This window comes from Coregonus lavaretus (assembly GCF_964263955.1).
Source record: "Coregonus lavaretus genome assembly, chromosome: 9".
Classification (NCBI taxonomy): domain Eukaryota; kingdom Metazoa; phylum Chordata; class Actinopteri; order Salmoniformes; family Salmonidae; genus Coregonus; species Coregonus lavaretus.
Genome location: NC_139996.1, coordinates 40,544,141 through 40,561,551, shown reverse-complemented (window position 1 = coordinate 40,561,551; position 17,411 = coordinate 40,544,141). Strand labels below are relative to the sequence as shown.

At 41.1% G+C, this 17,411-nt stretch overlaps 1 protein-coding gene across 1 annotated transcript; it reads right to left on the bottom strand.

Moving 5' to 3' along the window:
* Positions 1–361: 361 nt before the first annotated feature.
* LOC311134547 (uncharacterized protein) lies at positions 362–12,508 on the bottom strand. Its single transcript, XM_084168250.1, has 2 exons — positions 12,305–12,508; positions 362–4,955 (listed from the first exon to the last, which is right to left on the bottom strand). The coding sequence occupies exons 1-2, from the start codon at positions 12,474–12,476 to the stop codon at positions 3,949–3,951; spliced, it is 1,179 nt and encodes a 392-aa protein (XP_084024376.1). The 5' UTR covers positions 12,477–12,508; the 3' UTR covers positions 362–3,948.
* Between the last annotated feature and the right edge of the window lie 4,903 nt (positions 12,509–17,411).

Genomic DNA, 17,411 nt, shown 5'->3' with positions numbered 1-17,411 from the left:
TTGAAGGATGTTAAAGGGATAGTTCACTTTTTTACACCTTATAGTCAGATTACTAACCAAAAAAACTATGGGGGTGATGGAGGAAAATTAGTCAAAGTTTAATGTCTGTGGCCAAATCCCCTCAAGTTAATAGTGCCTATTTAAACAACTAAGTTATGGATTACAGTTTCTCCTGGCCCATGGACTACTTTCAGGGAAAGGAACCATCTGACTGACTATAAGGTGTAAAAAAGTGAACTATCCTTTAATTGAATTTACAAATCAATTATTGCAAATAGGGCGTTAATGGTCAAGGATATTTTTATTAAACAGAATTTGATCCTTTGACGACCCCAAACCCAACCCCTAACTGTTCTATATGGTCTTAATCTTATGTGTTGCTTTCCCTCTACAGATGCTGTCATGAAGCGCTTCCTGGATGCAACAAAGGGACAAGTGGGAACGGTTTAAAACAGTAAAATTGCTGAATTGAGAAGCGATATAAAAAAGAAATAATAGGATTTAATTGAGTTTAGTGTTGTCGTTTACTCTAAGGTTTTATTACCATGACTACAAGTATCACTGAAATAATGCTCCCGTAACATATGTTAACACATATTGTTAACATGTATTGTGACAGATAAGGGACATATGTAATAAACATTTGAATACTGTGTCACATATGCACTACCGGTCAAAAGTTTTAGAACACCTACTCATTCAAGGGTTTTTCTTTATTTTTACTATTTTCTACATTGTAGAATAATAGTACATATGGAATCATGTAGTAACCAAAAATGTGATTCTTCAAATAGCCACCCTTTGCCTTGACAGCTTTGCACACTCTTGGCATTCTCTCAACCAGCTTCATGTGGAAAGCTTTTCCAACAGTCTTGGAGTTCTCACATATGCTGAGCACTTGTTGGCTGCTTTTCCTTCACTCTGCGGTCCGACTCATCCCAAACCATCTCAATTTGGTTGAGGTCGGGGGATTGTGGAGGCCAGGTCATCTGATGCAGCACTCCATCACTCTTCTTCTTGGTAAAATAGCCCTTACACAGCCTGGAGGTGTGTTGGGTCATTGTCCTGTTGAAAAACAAATTATAGTCCCAAACCAGATGGGATGGCGTATCGCTGCAGAATGCTGTGGTCGCCACGCTGGTTAAGTGTGCCTTGAATTCTAAATAAATCACAGACAGTGTCACCAGCAATGCACCCCCACACCATAACACCTCCTCCTCCATTCTTTACGGTGGGAAATACACATGCAGAGATCATCCGTTCACCCACACCGCGTCTCACAAAGACACGGCGGTTGGAACCAAAAATCTCCAATTTGGACTCCAGACCAAAGGGCAAATTTCCACCAGTCTAATGTCCATTGCTCATGTTTCTTGGCCCAAGCAGGTCTCTTCTTCTTATTGGTGTCCTTTAGTAGTGGTTTCTAAAGCAATTCAACCATGAAGGCCTGATTCACACAGTCCACTCTGAACAGTTGTTGAGATGCGTCTGTTACTTGAACTCTGTGAAGCATTTATTTGGGCTGCAATTTCTGAGGCTGGTAACTAATGCACTTATCCTCTGCAGCAGAGGTAACTCTGTGTCTTCCATTCCTGTGGCGGTCCTCATGAGAGCCAGTTTCATCATAGCGCCTGATGGTTTTTGCGACTGCACTTTAAGAAACTTTCGAAGTTCTTGAAGTTTTCCGTATTGACTGACCTTCATGTCTTGTAATGATGGACTGTGTGTTATTCCATATGTGTTATTTCATAGTTTTGATGTCCTCACTATTATTCTAGAATGTAGAAAATAGTCAAAATAAAGAAAAACCCTTGAATGAGTAGGTGTTCTAAAACTTTTGACCGGTAGTGTATATGAGCATATAAGGTAACATATATTATGACATATAAGGGACATATGTAATAAACATTTCAATACTACATGTCACACAAATGAGCATTTAAGTATTATACATATATGCACATATACTGAAAAAATATACACTACCGTTCAAAAGTTTGGGGTCACTTAGAAATGTCCTTGTTTTCCATGAAAACATACATGAAATGAGTTTGAATAGGAAATATAGTAAAATGCATAGGAAATGTAGTCATTGACAAGGTTAGAAATTATGATTTTTAATTGAAATAATAATTGTGCCCTTCAAACTTTGCTTTCGTCAAATAATCCTCCATTTGCAGCAATTACAGCCTTGCAGACCTTTGGCATTCTAGTTGTCAATTTGTTGACGTAATCTGAAGAGATTTCACCCCATGCTTCCTGAAGCACCTCCCACAAGTTGGATTGGCTTGATGGACACTTCTTACGTACCATACGGTCAAGCTGCTCCCACAATAGCTCAATAGGGTTGAGATCCCTATTGATGACTGTGCTGGCCACTCCATTAGACAGAATACCAGCTGACTGCTTCTTCCGTAAATAGTTCTTGCATTGTTTGGAGCTGTGCTTTGGGTCATTGTCCTGTTGTAGGAGGAAATTGTCTCCAACCAAGCGCCGTCCACAGGGTATGGCATGGCGTTGCAAAATGGAGTGATAGCCTTCCTTCTTCAAGATCCCTTTTACCCTGTGCAAATCTCCCACTTTACCACCACCAAAGCACCCCCAGACCATCACATTGCCTCCACCATGCTTGACAGATGGCATCAAGCACTCCTCCAGCATCTTGTCATTTGGTCTGCGTCTCACAAATATTCTTCTTTGTGATCCGAACACCTCAAACTTCGATTCGTCTGTCAATAACACTTTTTTCCAATCTTCCTCTGTCCAGTGTCGGTGTTCTTTTGCCCATCTTAATCTTTTATTTTTATTGGCCAGTCTGAGATATGGCTTTTTCTTTGCAACTCTGCCTAGAAGGTCAGTATCCCGGAGTCGCCTCTTCACTGTTGACGTTGAGACTGGTGTTTTGCGGGTACTATTTAATGAAGCTGCCAGTTGAGGACCTATGAGGCGTCTGTTTCTCAAACTAGACACTAATGTATTTGTCCTCTTGCTCAGTTGTGCACCGGGGCCTCCCACTCCTCTTTCTATTCTGGTTAGAGCCAGTCTGTGCTGTTCTGTGAAGGGAGTAGTACACAGCGTTGTACGAGATCTTCAGTTTCTTGGCAATTTCTCGCATGGAATAGCCTTCATTTCTCAGAACAAGAATAGACTGACGAGTTTCAGAAGAAAGTTATTTGTTTCTGGCCATTTTGAGCCTGTAATCAAACCCACAATTGTTGATGCTCCAGATACTCAACTAGTCTCAAAAAGGCCAGTTTTATTGCTTCTTTAAATCAGCACAACAGTTTTCAGCTGTGCTAACATAATTGCAAAAGGGTTTTCTAATGATCAATTAGCTTTTTAAAATGATAAACTTGGATTAGCAATACAACGTGTCATTGGAACACAGGACTGATGGTTGCTGATAATGGGCCTCTGTACGCCTATGTAGATATTCCAGTAAAAATCAGCCGTTTCCAGCTACAATAGCCATTTACAACATTAACAATGTCCTCACTGTATTTCTGATCAATTTGATGTTATTTTAATGGACAAAAAAAGTTTTTCTTTCGAAAACAAGGACATTTCTAAGTGACCCCAAACTTTTGAACGGTAGTGTATATAAACGCAACATGCAACAATTTCAAAGATTTTGCTGAGTTACAGTTCATATAAGGAAATCAGTCAATGTGAAATCTATGGATTTCACATGACTGGGCAGGGGCGCAACCATGGGTGCAACATGGCCAAGTGCAACATGGCCAATTTACTGAATAAATGCATTAGTAAATGTAGAGTGGGAAACTGATTAAAAAGTACAATCCCTGGATGAAGGATCCTTTATACTAATCGGCCCACTTGAGCATATCATCAATCATTGCATCTTACTTGTCTCTCCCCTGTGAGTCCTTGTGTACTTTTAAGATTTGTGTCAATCCTGAAACATCTGTTACAACAACTGCAATGATATTATTTCTCCCCTGTGTGGGACTTTCTGTGATATTTCAGATTTCCACTCTGATTGAATGCTTTGCCACAATCAGGGCAGCGAAATGGCTTCTCTCCTGTGTGAATCCGGATGTGTTTCTTCAGATCGCCGCTGGTGCTGAATCCTTTGCCACAAACAGGGCAGTGACACGTTTTTTCCCCTGTGTGGCTTCTCATGTGCACTATCAGATTACTGTTTAAGGTGAACCATTTACTACAAACATGACAACAATACCTAGCTGCAATGTGAGTTTGGAGGTGATCTTTCATACTTTCTGTTGACGCCATATGCTTTCCACACACTCCACAAAGTGTTTCTTTATCATTTGTATGAGTTTGAACATGTTTAAATAATAAACCCATGTAATGAAAATACTTGCCACACACCTTACAACAACCAGGAGTAGCATGACCTTGCCTGGGTGATTTCAGATGGGACAACTGTGTGAATTTGTTATCCTTAGTGTTGATAAGGGAGCTTTGTCCTTTTACCATCTTTGTTCCCTTTGATTTGACTGACTTAAAACATGACGGAGGTCCGCCAGTCTCCATACCACTGTCACTTTCACTGTTTTCACTCTGAGCTGCAGAACAGTCTGGATTTACTGCAGAGAGGGGCTGAAAGACACTGGTTGGTTCTGATTCTCCGTAGTCCTCTCTATCAGGTTCTGTTTTGATCTGTTCAGTGGTAGTATTGGGTAGGGTGTCTCTGTCTCCATTTCCTTCCTTTTGGGCTTGATAAAAATGTGAACGCTGAGTTGGTTCCCCATTACATACACTTTTCACACAGGCAGGAGTGAATATGGAGTCTTTGGTATCATGCTCAAGCCCTTGAAGCTGCTCGTCCTCCTGACTGGCCCCATGTTCGTCTTTGACCTGTGTGGGCTCTGGGTCCTCATGCCTCAGACTGGGGCTCCACTCCTGCTCACAGTGCTGCTGCTCAGGGGAAGCCTCCACTTCAGAGACAGAGAGAGTGAGCTGCTGGAGGTCTGGAGGAATGGAGAAAGAATTAAACTCAATGCTGACATTATGCTAAGTTTATCCTAGGATTTTTTTCAGGAGTGACTCTCTGGCACTGGCTCTATGCACACTCACTCACACATACAACACACACTTAGACTACATACGCTGACACACACATGTATATTGACGCCACACACACACTCACACATAGATACACTTTCACATACTGTTATGATTTGTGATACAAGATTTATTAATGTATGGAGAAATCATAAGCTGTATGTGGACAGAGAACAAGCCATGTGTTATGTCGGTCACGAATGAGTACTAGAAGGTCCGTGTGCCAAGATAGATTGGGGGGGCCACTGTTGCTAATCTTAGGAAGGGTGCGTGATGGAATGGCCTGGCTAGGGTGCCACACTACACCAAGGAGGTAGATGATATGGTGGTGGATGAGTGACAATCAATAATGGTTAGCAACTGTGTATGGGATAAAAGTAGATAGGAAAGGCAGTATATAAGCTGAGAGAATGTCTATGGAAGTCATTCAGATAGCAAGAGGCAAAGCACGTGCAGCCTGTCATTGAATCAAACATTGTAACCATTAAATAATGACTGAATCCAATCTCCATCTGTGTCAACTGCTCTCTTGCATCCTGAACTTCTCAATACCAGAAACTCATCATAACAGATTGGCGTATAAACGAACAGGATTCAGTTCACAGCCAAACTAACTGGTAAGCAGACTTTCATTTTTTTGATTATGTCAAATTCTGCTTATCTGTGGTAAGGCTGAGCTGTAACGAACGTTTAAAATTCTATATTTTAAAAGGGGGATGATGAGTGGTGTTGAGTTGTGTAGGGATGTAGCTCAGTTGGTAGAGCATGGCGTTTGCAACGCCAGGGTTGTGGGTTCGATTCCCACGGGGGGCCAGTATGAAAAATTAAAAATTAATAATGTATGCACTCACTAACTGTAAGTCGCTCTGGATAAGAGCGTCTGCTAAATGACTAAAATGTAAATGTAAAATGTGTAGAACGGATGTAAGGACAATATCAAATTGGACAATGACATGGTGCTTATGATTCAAAATTACGGTGTGTTTAAAATACTGAGTGAAGGCAAGAGAGGACAAACGAGTGGGCGCAGGACACCCTTGATGTCAAGTACGTCATAAAGAGAGTGGATTTTTTTCCCTTAATGTAAAACAGTACATTATAAAATGAGTGGGCGCAGGCACCCTTGATGTACAGGTACATCATAAAGAGAGTGGGAATTTAGTCCCTTAATGTAAAAGTACATTATAAAAGACATTGGGTATAAAAGGAACAGGTTACGGACCTTTGACGTAATAAATCGTCATAAACGGTAGAGAGCCTTAGTACCTTGTTAATTACTCAAAACGGCCAGGAGAGGGGGCCAGTGAAATGTAATATATTGAATCATAAGCAGTAATGATGGACATAGGTAAACAAAATGTGTATTTATTTTACTAAAGATCGAGGTGGAGATTTGATTCAAACATTTAATTACTAATATTCTATAAACTAATATACGTGACAAAGGGGAGTCAATTCAGTATACCGAATACGGGCAAAACAGTAACAAAGCATAAATCAGAGCTAGATTTACCTAGAAGGGAACGAAAAGTTATGATGAAATTGTTGCAGACAAATCCGCATCTAAAACATATATATTTTAAGAGCATTGAACATCTAACACCACGTGACTGGATGTTAATTACATTTGGGGTTTTCTATGTGGAACCATATCTTAGTGATTTATCAGCATGGACAGATAATAACTATCCTCTTGATGGTAGTTTTAAAAGGGATAAATTACAAGTCGCACGTAATTATATAATTGATAATACAGCCATAAGCAACCCGAAATGGGATTTAGAGTACATGAAAGAGGTGTATACCGCATGGGATTTAATGAGTGTACAATGGCCGGTAAATATAATGAGGAAGGAGGAAAAATCTGTTAGGAAGTTACGTAATTTGGCAATGGAGCAACATAATTTACCTTCTGAAAAGGCTCAATCCAAAGGGGCTATTAAAGGTTCTGAAAGTATTAAAGGCATTTATCCACAATTAGCGACCTCTATTCAGCCTCCAGCTTATAGTCTTGACGTAGAAGAGGATTTATTGGTACATTTGCAAAATTGTTTTAAGAATATGAGAAGTAGTAATCAATGGGTTATGGGTTAGATTACATTTATTAGGTAAAGGTGTAGTTATGGTATAAGGCAGGATGTAGAGGAGGCATGTCTATGAAACTAGTGGACTATAGCAAGCTGAAAAAATTTGCACTTTCTAATGTCAAAGTTTCTACTGACTGTTATGAAGACAGGATAAAGTAGCATACTGTGCCTCACCTAACAATGTTCTGAAGATTTGTTTCAAAGGGTGAAGGCAACTCTGCCCAGCCTAACAGGAGAATCTGGACATTGTATGCACCATGGAGACTATGTGGCAGTAAAGGATTACATAAGTAAGAGCGGAACAGAATCTAGGTGGAGAGGTCAGTACTAGGTGTTGCTGACTACCTCGATGGAGGGGAAAGTAGTAGAAACAGATTTATACATCTATGTGTCCCACGGTAAGAGTATTCTAACTCAGAGGAGGAAGATGGTATTGCCACTGTGGAGCATTGTTTTTGTGTTTGTAGCAGTCTATCTCACCTTCCCTATTGGTACGCTGAAAGAAGGACACACTACACAGAGCAATGTGAACAGAAATTGGGAAGTATATTAGAAATTGGTATTAAGAATAATTGGTATAACATAATAATTTGTCATATAGTCAATGCTTATATGGTTTCTTGGATTAGAAATGAAATCAATTGAACTGTTATGTTTTGTCTTCTAGTGAGGTAAATACAGATGGTGTCTTGATGCATAGCAGGGATAATTTGGCCTAGAATGGTGTGAATCTAAAAAAGAAACAACCTCTGTACTGGCTGAAGATGAACATCAGATGCGTTGAAGACGTTTTTGTAAAGCACCACTTCTACAGGCAACCGGGGTAAAACAGCCAATTGAAGCAATCAACGGATTGTATCATGTTTTTATATCAAGAGAGTGGGAAAGGAGTCCACCATTGAGTGAGAATGGAGAAATATATGTTCATATACAACATTTGTAATGTTGTGGGTATAATGGTTGGCAAATGGGCAAGACAAGGAGGTTGTAGGGTAGGTGGTGACTTGGATGAGACATTGAAGTTGGGATATTGTCATGGGCAATTCATTTTGAAATATGAAGATGTCTGAAGAACATAATGAAGAGACGCCAGAAGATCTAAGGGCCGGGAAAAAGAAGGGGTTACTTAGCTGTGTTGATAATACATTTGAATTTATCTAAATTTGCTAATGTGAATAGGAGGTATATACACTGCTAAATTAATAGTATTAATAATGCATTGAGAGGATGATCTGTATTTATTATCAGGATGAGGAAGGTCATAATAGAATTATGGATATTTATACTGTATGTTAATATAAGTGTACATTCTGACAGTTGAAATGGGTGATAAAGTTGAGGGTTTTAATTTTGATTGATAAGGACCAAGTGAATCAATAAGAATTGTCATTCTAAATATGGTTTTGGTTATAATATAAGATGACAGTGATTTAAGTAAATCATTAGTATATATTAGTAACTAACTATTTTCAGCATGAAGGATATTGATTGTACAATTGAGATAACTGTCTTATATAGATATTGTGGTTGAATTTCTCGATCATAAATAGTTCAGGGGTGTACTCATTTAACAGGGACTGAAAACTGAGTGTTATACTGTGTATCTCTACTCATGCATATTATGAGAAGAGTGTAATTATCATGGGTTTTCAAGCAATTGGGTTTGAAATATCACTCATTGGAAACTATGCAATTGATAATCGCATAGCATTGGATGCTATTATAGTAGATAAGGGGGAATGTATGCGATTATAGGGGGAGAATCATGTTGTACATGCTTGACATCAGGATTAGTAAGGTATTGGGAATTTAAGTAAAGCTATGGGAAATATTAGAGATCTACAGGAAGGTATTAAGAGTATTAAATCTTCATCTATATCATCTTATTCCATTGTAGAGTTCATGGATAATGTTGATTGAGGAATGTGGAATGTTAAGTTGGAACTGTATAGTGTGGAATTTAAGGTTTACAGGATTGAAGATGTGGAAAGAAGAAGATCTCAGTTGATCAGATAGCGCCCCATGTGACCAGAGAAAAGCTTGGGCTTCCTCTGAATGAACATTGATGAAGAAGATTAAAGTTATTTTTATTGGGATATATTCATTTGAATATATTATAATTTCCATGCAACTTAGAATGTGTCATGAATCAATGTATTTTGTGGAATGATGTCAGGATGTTAGGAATTCATTTGTATGTTTTGTTTGTTTTGTTCAATGAATGTTATATTAATGGAATTCTCTTTGCAACAACAAATAGAAAGAAAAATAGGAATTGTTATGATGATTTGTGATACAAGATTAATTAAATGTATGGAGAAATCATAAGCTGTATGTGGACAGAGAACAAGGACAAGCCATGTGTTATGTCGGTCACAAATGAGTACTAGAAGGTCAGGTTGTATTCGGCGAATATGACATAAAATTGGGTTTGATGGGTAGGGTGGAGGGGTGCATTGCTGCTAGCGTTAGCGCAATGACATGCTAGCTGTTCCCGTAGACTTCCATTAATTGAGCCAACGACTATCCATTTAAAAGCGTGTTTATTAGGTACACCCCCCGGTCACGAGAATTGATCACTTCTACAGACAGTGAGTCACGTGGCCGTGGCTTGCAATATAACGCAGGCAAACAGACATTGAGGCATTCAGTTACTGTTCGATTTAACATTAGAATGGGCAAAACACGTGACCTAAGCGACTTTGAGCGTGGTACGATCGTCGGTGCCAGGCACACCGGATCTATTGTCTCAGAAATGGCCAATCTCCTGGACTTTTCGCCCACGACAGTGTCTAGGGTTTACCGAGAATGGTGCGACAAAAAAAAAACATCCAGTCAGCGGGGCAAAAACAGTTAATTGATGGGAGAGATCGAAGGAGAATGGCAAGAATCGTGCAAGCCAACAGGCGGGCCACAAACAAACAAATAACGATGCAGTACCACAGTGGTATGCAGAACGGCATCTCGGAACGCACAACTCGTCGATCATTGTCACGGATGGTTATTGCAGCAGACGACCACAACGGGTTCCACTCCTATCAGCTAAAAACAAGAAGAAGCGGCTCCAGTGGGCACACGATCACCAACACTGGACAATTGAATTGTGGAAAAACATTGCCTGGGATATGACAGCGAGTTCAGTTTACTTGAGTGGCCTGCGCAGTCCCCAGACCTCAACCCAATAGAGCATCTTTGGGATGAGATGGAACGGGCTGTTCACAGCATGAATGTACCGCCGTCCAATATGCAGAAACTGTGTGATACCATCGCGTCAGCATGGACCAACATCCTTGTGGAAAGTTTCCTACAATTTGTAGAATTATGTTCTGGAGGCAAAGGGGGGTCTGACCTGGTAGTAGATGGGTGTACCAAATAAACTGGCCGGAGAGTGTGTGTGTGTGTGTGTGTGTATACATACAGTACCAGTCAAAAGTTTGGACACGTACTCATTCAAGGGTTTTTCTTTATTTGTACTATTTTCTACATTGTAGAATAATAGTGAAGACATCACAACTATGAAATAACACATATGGAATCATGTAGTAACCAAAACATTTGAGATTCTTCAAATAGCCACCCTTTGCCTTGATGACAGCTTTGCACACTCTTGGCATTCTCTCAACCAGCTTCACCTGGAATGCTTTTCCAACAGTCTTGAAGGAGTTCCCACATATGCTGAGCACTTGTTGGGTGCCTTTTCTTCGCTCTGCCGTCCGACTCATCCCAAACCATCTCAATTTGGTTGAGGTCGGGGGATTGTGGAGGCCAGGTCATCTGATGCAGCACTCCACCACTCTCCTTGATAAAATAGCCCTTACACAGCCTGGAGGTGTGTTGGGTCATTGTCCTGTTGAAAAACAAATGATAGTCCCACTAAGCCCAAACCAGATGGGAAGGCGTATCGCTGCAGAATGCTGTGGTACCCATGCTGGTTAAGTGTGCCTTGAATTCTAAATAAATCACAGACAGTGTCACCAGCAAAGCACCCCCACACCATAACACCTCATCCTTAATGCTTTATGGTGGTAACTACACATAAGGAAATCATCCGTTCACCCACACAGCGGTTGGAACCAAAAATCTCCAATTTGGACTCCAGACCAAAGGGCAAATTTCCACCTGTCTAATGTCCATTGCTCGTGTTTCTTGGCACAAGCAGGTCTCTTCTTATTATTGGTGTCCTTTAGTAGTGGTTTCTTTGCAGCAATTCAATCATGAAGGCCTGATTCACACAGTCCCCTCTGAACAGTTGATGTTAATATGTGTCTGTTACTTGAACTCTGTGAAGCATTTATTTGGGCTGCAATTTCTGAGGCTGGTAACTCTAATGAACTTATCCTCTGCAGCAGAGGTAACTCTGGGTCTTCCATTCCTGTGGCGGTCCTCACTAGAGCCAGTTTCATCATAGCGCTTGATGTTTTTTGCGACTGCACTTGAAGAAACTTTCAAAGTTGTTGAAATTTTCCGTATTAACTGACCTTCCATGTCTTAAAGTAATGATGGACTGTCGTTTCTCTTTGCTTATTTGAGCTGTTCTTGCCATAATATGGACTTGGTCTTTTACCAAATAGGGCTATCTTCTGTATACCACCCCTACCTTGTGACAACACAACTGATTGGCTCAAACGCATTAAGAAGGAAAGAAATTCCACAAATTAACTTTTAAGAAGGCACACCTGTTAATTGTAATGCATTCCAGGTGACTACCTCATGAAGCTGGTTGAGAGAATGCCAAGAGTGTGCAAAGCTGTCATCAAGGAAAAGGGTGGCTATTTGAAGAATCTCAAATCTAAAATATATTTAGATTTGTTTAACACTTTTTTGGTTACTACATGATTCCATGTGTTATTTCATAGTTTTGATGTCTTCACTATTATTCTACAATGTAAAACATTTGTAAAGATAAAGAATAACCCTTGAATGAGTAGGTGTGTCAAAACTTTTGACTGGCAATATATATATATATATATACAATTTCAGCGGTGGCAACAATTTAGCAGGGGTGGGCCACCACTGCTAAATTTATATAGGGGAAACACTGCATTATGACATTTAGATCTACCTGATTTAGTTACCATTCCGCTCAAAAATAACTATCTTTGGCATTGCTCCTTTTGTTTCATAAAATGAAGGTTGAGTAAGTTTGACAAACGTAATGAGTTACAAACCTGCTCCGTCTTGCTTTATCTCAGGTTGAAGAACAATGTCGAGCAGCCTCTGTAGACGGACAACTTCCTCCTGATACTCTGCTATAGTTTTTTCAACGACCTCGAATATCTCTTCAGCAGCAGCTGTTAATCTATCGTAGAGAAAAATTCTCAACAACTGTATTTTAGACATGTTTAGATAATGCAAGATGAGTAGCTAGCTAGCTGTGTTGTTATAATTGTCCGAAATTTCGTGACCCGGAAGTGCCTTTTTTGGTCCGCGACACTAAAAAAGTACTTCCGGATCACGGAATTTCGAAACATTTTCACAGTAAAAGTCCCCCACGTAATAGCAGAAACGTGTCAATAACATATATTTATTCATGATATATGAAAATTATTTGTCTAAACTTTAACAATGATTCATATTTGTTCATATTTAGGTGACATTTACATTAAATGTGGGTTTTAAAATATGTTCCAAGGTCAAATAAATGGCCACAATGCAAATCACTTTGAGTGGAATACATATTGGCTTATAGAGCAAAAACTATTGTTGGTCACACAGTAAAGGTTTTGTAGGGAATACTCAGTAGGGTCTGTAGAATGTATATATGGTGTCATTTCATGGAGCTATGAATAATACGAAGTGTTGCTGTCATTTTACTACACCCATTCCATTGGCCACAATGCGAATCACTGTATATGGAATACATATTGGCATAGAGAAAAAAATATTATTTGTGCCAATGTAAAAGTGGGGTGGGGAGTACTAAGTAGGGTCTGTAGAACCTATCTATGGTGTTATTTCATAGGGCTCTGAATAATACGAAGTGTTGCTGGCCTTTTACTGTGGTCAAATAGCTTCAAATGGGGTGCCTGGACACTATACGCTACAAATATAGCACTGTACAGGAAAAACAATTATTTGTGCCGATGTAACAGTGGGGTGGGGAGTACTCAATAGGGTCTGTAGAATCTACACTGAGTGTACAAAACATTAGGAACACCTTCCTAATATTGAGTTGCACCCCCTTTTCCCCTCAGAACAGCCTCAATTTATTGGGGCATGGACTCTACAAGGTGTCGAAAGCATTCCACAGGGATGCTGACCTATGTTGACTCCAATGCTTCCCACAGTTGTGTCAAGTTGGCTGGATGTCCTTTGGGTGGTGGACCATTCTTACATTTACATTTAAGTCATTTAGCAGACGCTCTTATCCAGAGCGACTTACAAATTGGTGCATTCAACTTAGGATAGCCAGTGGGACAACCACATCTTGATCACAGTAAGTACACTTCTTCAAACAAGCAGCTGTGAGAAAAGTCAGTGCAATCAGGGACAACTACATCTCGATCACAATAAGTACATTTCTTTAAACAAGTCAGTGCTAGCAGGTGAAATAAGTCAGATGTTAGTTTAGACAAAAGACAGTGGTAGTAAAGGGGGGGTAGAAGGATTACTATTATACTATTCCAGGTATTCCTTAAAGAGGTAGGGTTTCAAGTGTCTCCGGAACGTGGTCAGTGACTCCGCTGTCCTGGCGTCGTGGGGGAGCTTGTTCCACCATTGGGGTGCCAGAGCAGCGAATAGCTTTGACTGGGCTGAGCGGGAACTGTGCTTCCGTAGAGGTAGGGGGGCTAGCAGGCCAGAGGTGGATGAACGTAGTGCCCTCGTTTGGGTGTAGTGTCTGATCAGAGCCTGAAGGTAAGGAGGTGCCGTTCCCCTCACAGCTCCGTAGGCAAGCACCATGGTTTTGTAGTAGATGCGAGCTTCAACTGGAAGCCAGTGGAGTGTGCGGAGGAGCGGGGTGACGTGAGAGAACTTGGGAAGGTTGAACACCAGACGGGCTGCAGCGTTCTGGATAAGTTGCAGGGGTTTAATGGCACAGGCAGGGAGCCCAGCCAACAGCGAGTTGCAGTAATCCAGACGGGAGATGACAAGTGCCTGGATTAGGACCTGTGCCGCTTTCTGTGTAAGGTAGGGTCGTACTCTGCGAATGTTATAGAGCATGAACCTGCAGGATCGGGTCACCGCTTTGATGTTAGCAGAGAACGACAGGGTGTTGTCAAGGTTCTTTGCACTCTGGGAGGAGGACACAATGGAGTTGTCAACCGTGATGGCGAGATCATGGAGCGGGCAGTCCTTCCCCAGGAGGAAGAGCAGCTCCGTCTTGCCGAGGTTCAGCTTGAGGTGGTGATCCGACATCCACACGGATATGTCTGCCAGACATGAAGAGATGCGATTCGCCACCTGGTTATCAGAAGGGGGAAAGGAGAAAATTAATTGTGTATCGTCTGCGTAGCAATGATAGGAGAGACCATGTGAGGATATGACAGAGCCAAGTGACTTGGTGTATAGAGAGAATAGGAGAGAGCCTAGAACTGAGCCCTGGGGGACACCAGTGGTGAGAGCACGTGGTGCGGAGACAGATTCTCGACACGCCACTTGGTAGGAGCGACCTGTCAGGTAGGACGCAATCCAAGAGTGAGCAGCGCTGGAGATGCCCAACTTGGAGAGGGTGGAGAGGAGGAACTGATGGTTCACAGTATCAAAGGCAGCAGACAGGTCTAGAAGGACAAGAGCAGAGGAGAGAGAGTTAGCTTTAGCAGTGCAGAGAGCCTCCGTGACACAGAGAAGAGCAGTCTCAGTTGAATGACCAGTCTTGAAACCTGACTGGTTTGGATCAAGAATGTAATTCTGAGAGAGATAGCAAGAGAGTTGGCTAAAGACGGCACGCTCAAGAGTTTTGGAGAGAAAAGAAAGAAGGGATACTGGTCTGTAGTTGTTGACATCGGAGGGATCGAGTGTTGGTTTTTTGAGAAGGGGTGCAACTCTCGCTCTCTTGAAGACGGAAGGGACATAGCCAGCGGTCAAGGATGAGTTGATGAGCGAGGTGAGGTAAGGGAGAAGGTCACCGGAGATGGTCTGGAGAAGAGAGGAGGGGATAGGGTCAAGCGGGCAGGTTGTTGGGCGGCTGGCCGTCACAAGTCGCAAGATTTCATCTGGAGAGAGAGGGGAGAAAGAAGTCAAAGCATAGGGTAGGGCAGTGTGAGCAGGACCAGCAGTGTCATTTGACTCCTTTTCAAAATGGTTGACGAAGTCATCCACAGAGAGGGAGGAGGGGGGGAGGGGGAGGAGTAGCCTAGCCAGTCTCCAGATCTCAACCCCATAGAAAATCTTTGGAGGGAGTTGAAAGTCTGTGTTGCCCAGTGACAGCCCCAAAACATCACTGCTCTAGAGGAGATCTGCATGGAGGAATGGGCCAAAATACCAGCAACAGTGTGTGAAAACCTTGTGAAGACTTACAGAAAACGTTTGACCTGTGTCATTGCCAACAAAGGGTATATAACAAAGTATTGAGAAACTTTTGTTATTGACCAAATACTTATTTTCCACCATAATTTGCAAATAAATTCATAAAAAATCCTACAATGTGATTTTCTGGATTTTTTCCCCCTCATTTTGTCTGTCATAGTTGACGTGTACCTATGATGAAAATTACAGGCCTCTCTCATCTTTTGAAGTGGGAGAACTTGCACAATTGGTGGCTGACTAAATACTTTTTTTCCCCACTGTATTCTATTATTCTATTCTAGTTATTCTATTGTTTACCTAAATATTTCCAAAGTCTTAATGTTGTGGCTATTAGTCTTAGATGTCAATTTAGCCACTTGATGCTTGAGTGAATGTTGACTGCATTGTACACGCTTGGCAAACAGTCTTGGAGAGGAGGGCAGGGTCACTTGGCATACAATACAGGTGAGTCTTGGAGAGGAGGCTTTCTGTGACTTGGCATACAGTACAGGTGAGTCTTGGAGAGGATGGCAGGGTTAATGTGACTTGGCATACAGTACAGGTGAGTTGTAGGGCAGGGGCAGGGTTACTTGGCATATAGTACAGGTGAGTTGTAGGGCAGGGGCAGGGTTACTTGGCATACAGTACAGGAGACGATGGTCAACTGGTTGAATCAACGTTGTTTCCACGTCATTTCAACCCCCCAAATCTGTGATGACATTGAATCAACGTGGAAAACTATTTGGATTTGCAAAAAGTCATCAATGTAAGGGCATTTTGTATTTTTCTTCACCAAACTTTTAACCTAAATCCAATGACATGGTGAATATTTTTTGTTGATTTCGCATTAATTGACAACTCAACCAAATGTAAATCAAAACTACACGTTGAACTGACGTCTGTGCCCAGTGCGGGGTTACAAAAATACTTACCTGGTGCACAATGTTCAGTTAATGTTGTTTTGCCTTTTGAATAATATGGGACACAGTTGTTTCTTCTTGATCCAACATACTCCTGATGAAGTCCCTGATTAAATTAAACCTATATGATTATGTTTTACAGATACATATTGGAGAGGGGGTTTTCATCCAAAAGGACCAGTTTAAAAATAAATCTGCAAATCAGAGATTCCATGTTTGTGAAATAATTAGCCACGTCCATCTAGGGTTCAGCAACCCTCAGCACCAGGAGCCTGGAGGGAAAAGCCTTCCCCACATTAAAAACTGCTCCAAAACCTCCCCTGACTCCGAAGAAATATTAGGCCTTGAAAGGTAATTATAGCTAATTACAATTTATGCCCATCCTCTTTTTTTGTATTGTATTGCAAGCTATGGTCCTTTAGTCTGGGTACCAGTCTTTTTAGCTAACATTCCACTCCTTGTCATTTGCCAAAGAGACTGGCCTTTCGGAAATCTCAGCGATTTATGGCACAGTTGCTAATTGGTAGTTGGAAAAAACATAAATAATTTCCATGACAATGTTATGGAACATGGGGTTAAGTTATATTATTTGTCCCTCCTCTCTTATTAATTGATGTAGTCCAGACAGGCTACTTTAGGAAACTTTCTGAATTGACATAGAGAGAATTAGCGAACTCACACACGCACACACTAAAAGTCTAGACCAGGGGTGTCAAACTCATTTTAGCTCAGGGGCCACATGGAGGAAAATCTATTCCCAAGTGGGCCGGACCGGAAAAATCATGGTATATATAACTTAAAAACAACAACTTCAGATTGTTTTCTTTGTTTTAATACGATCAACATACAACATAAAGCTGGAGCCTGAGGACAGTGTGTCCAAAATAGTATAAGCACAACATCACTATTA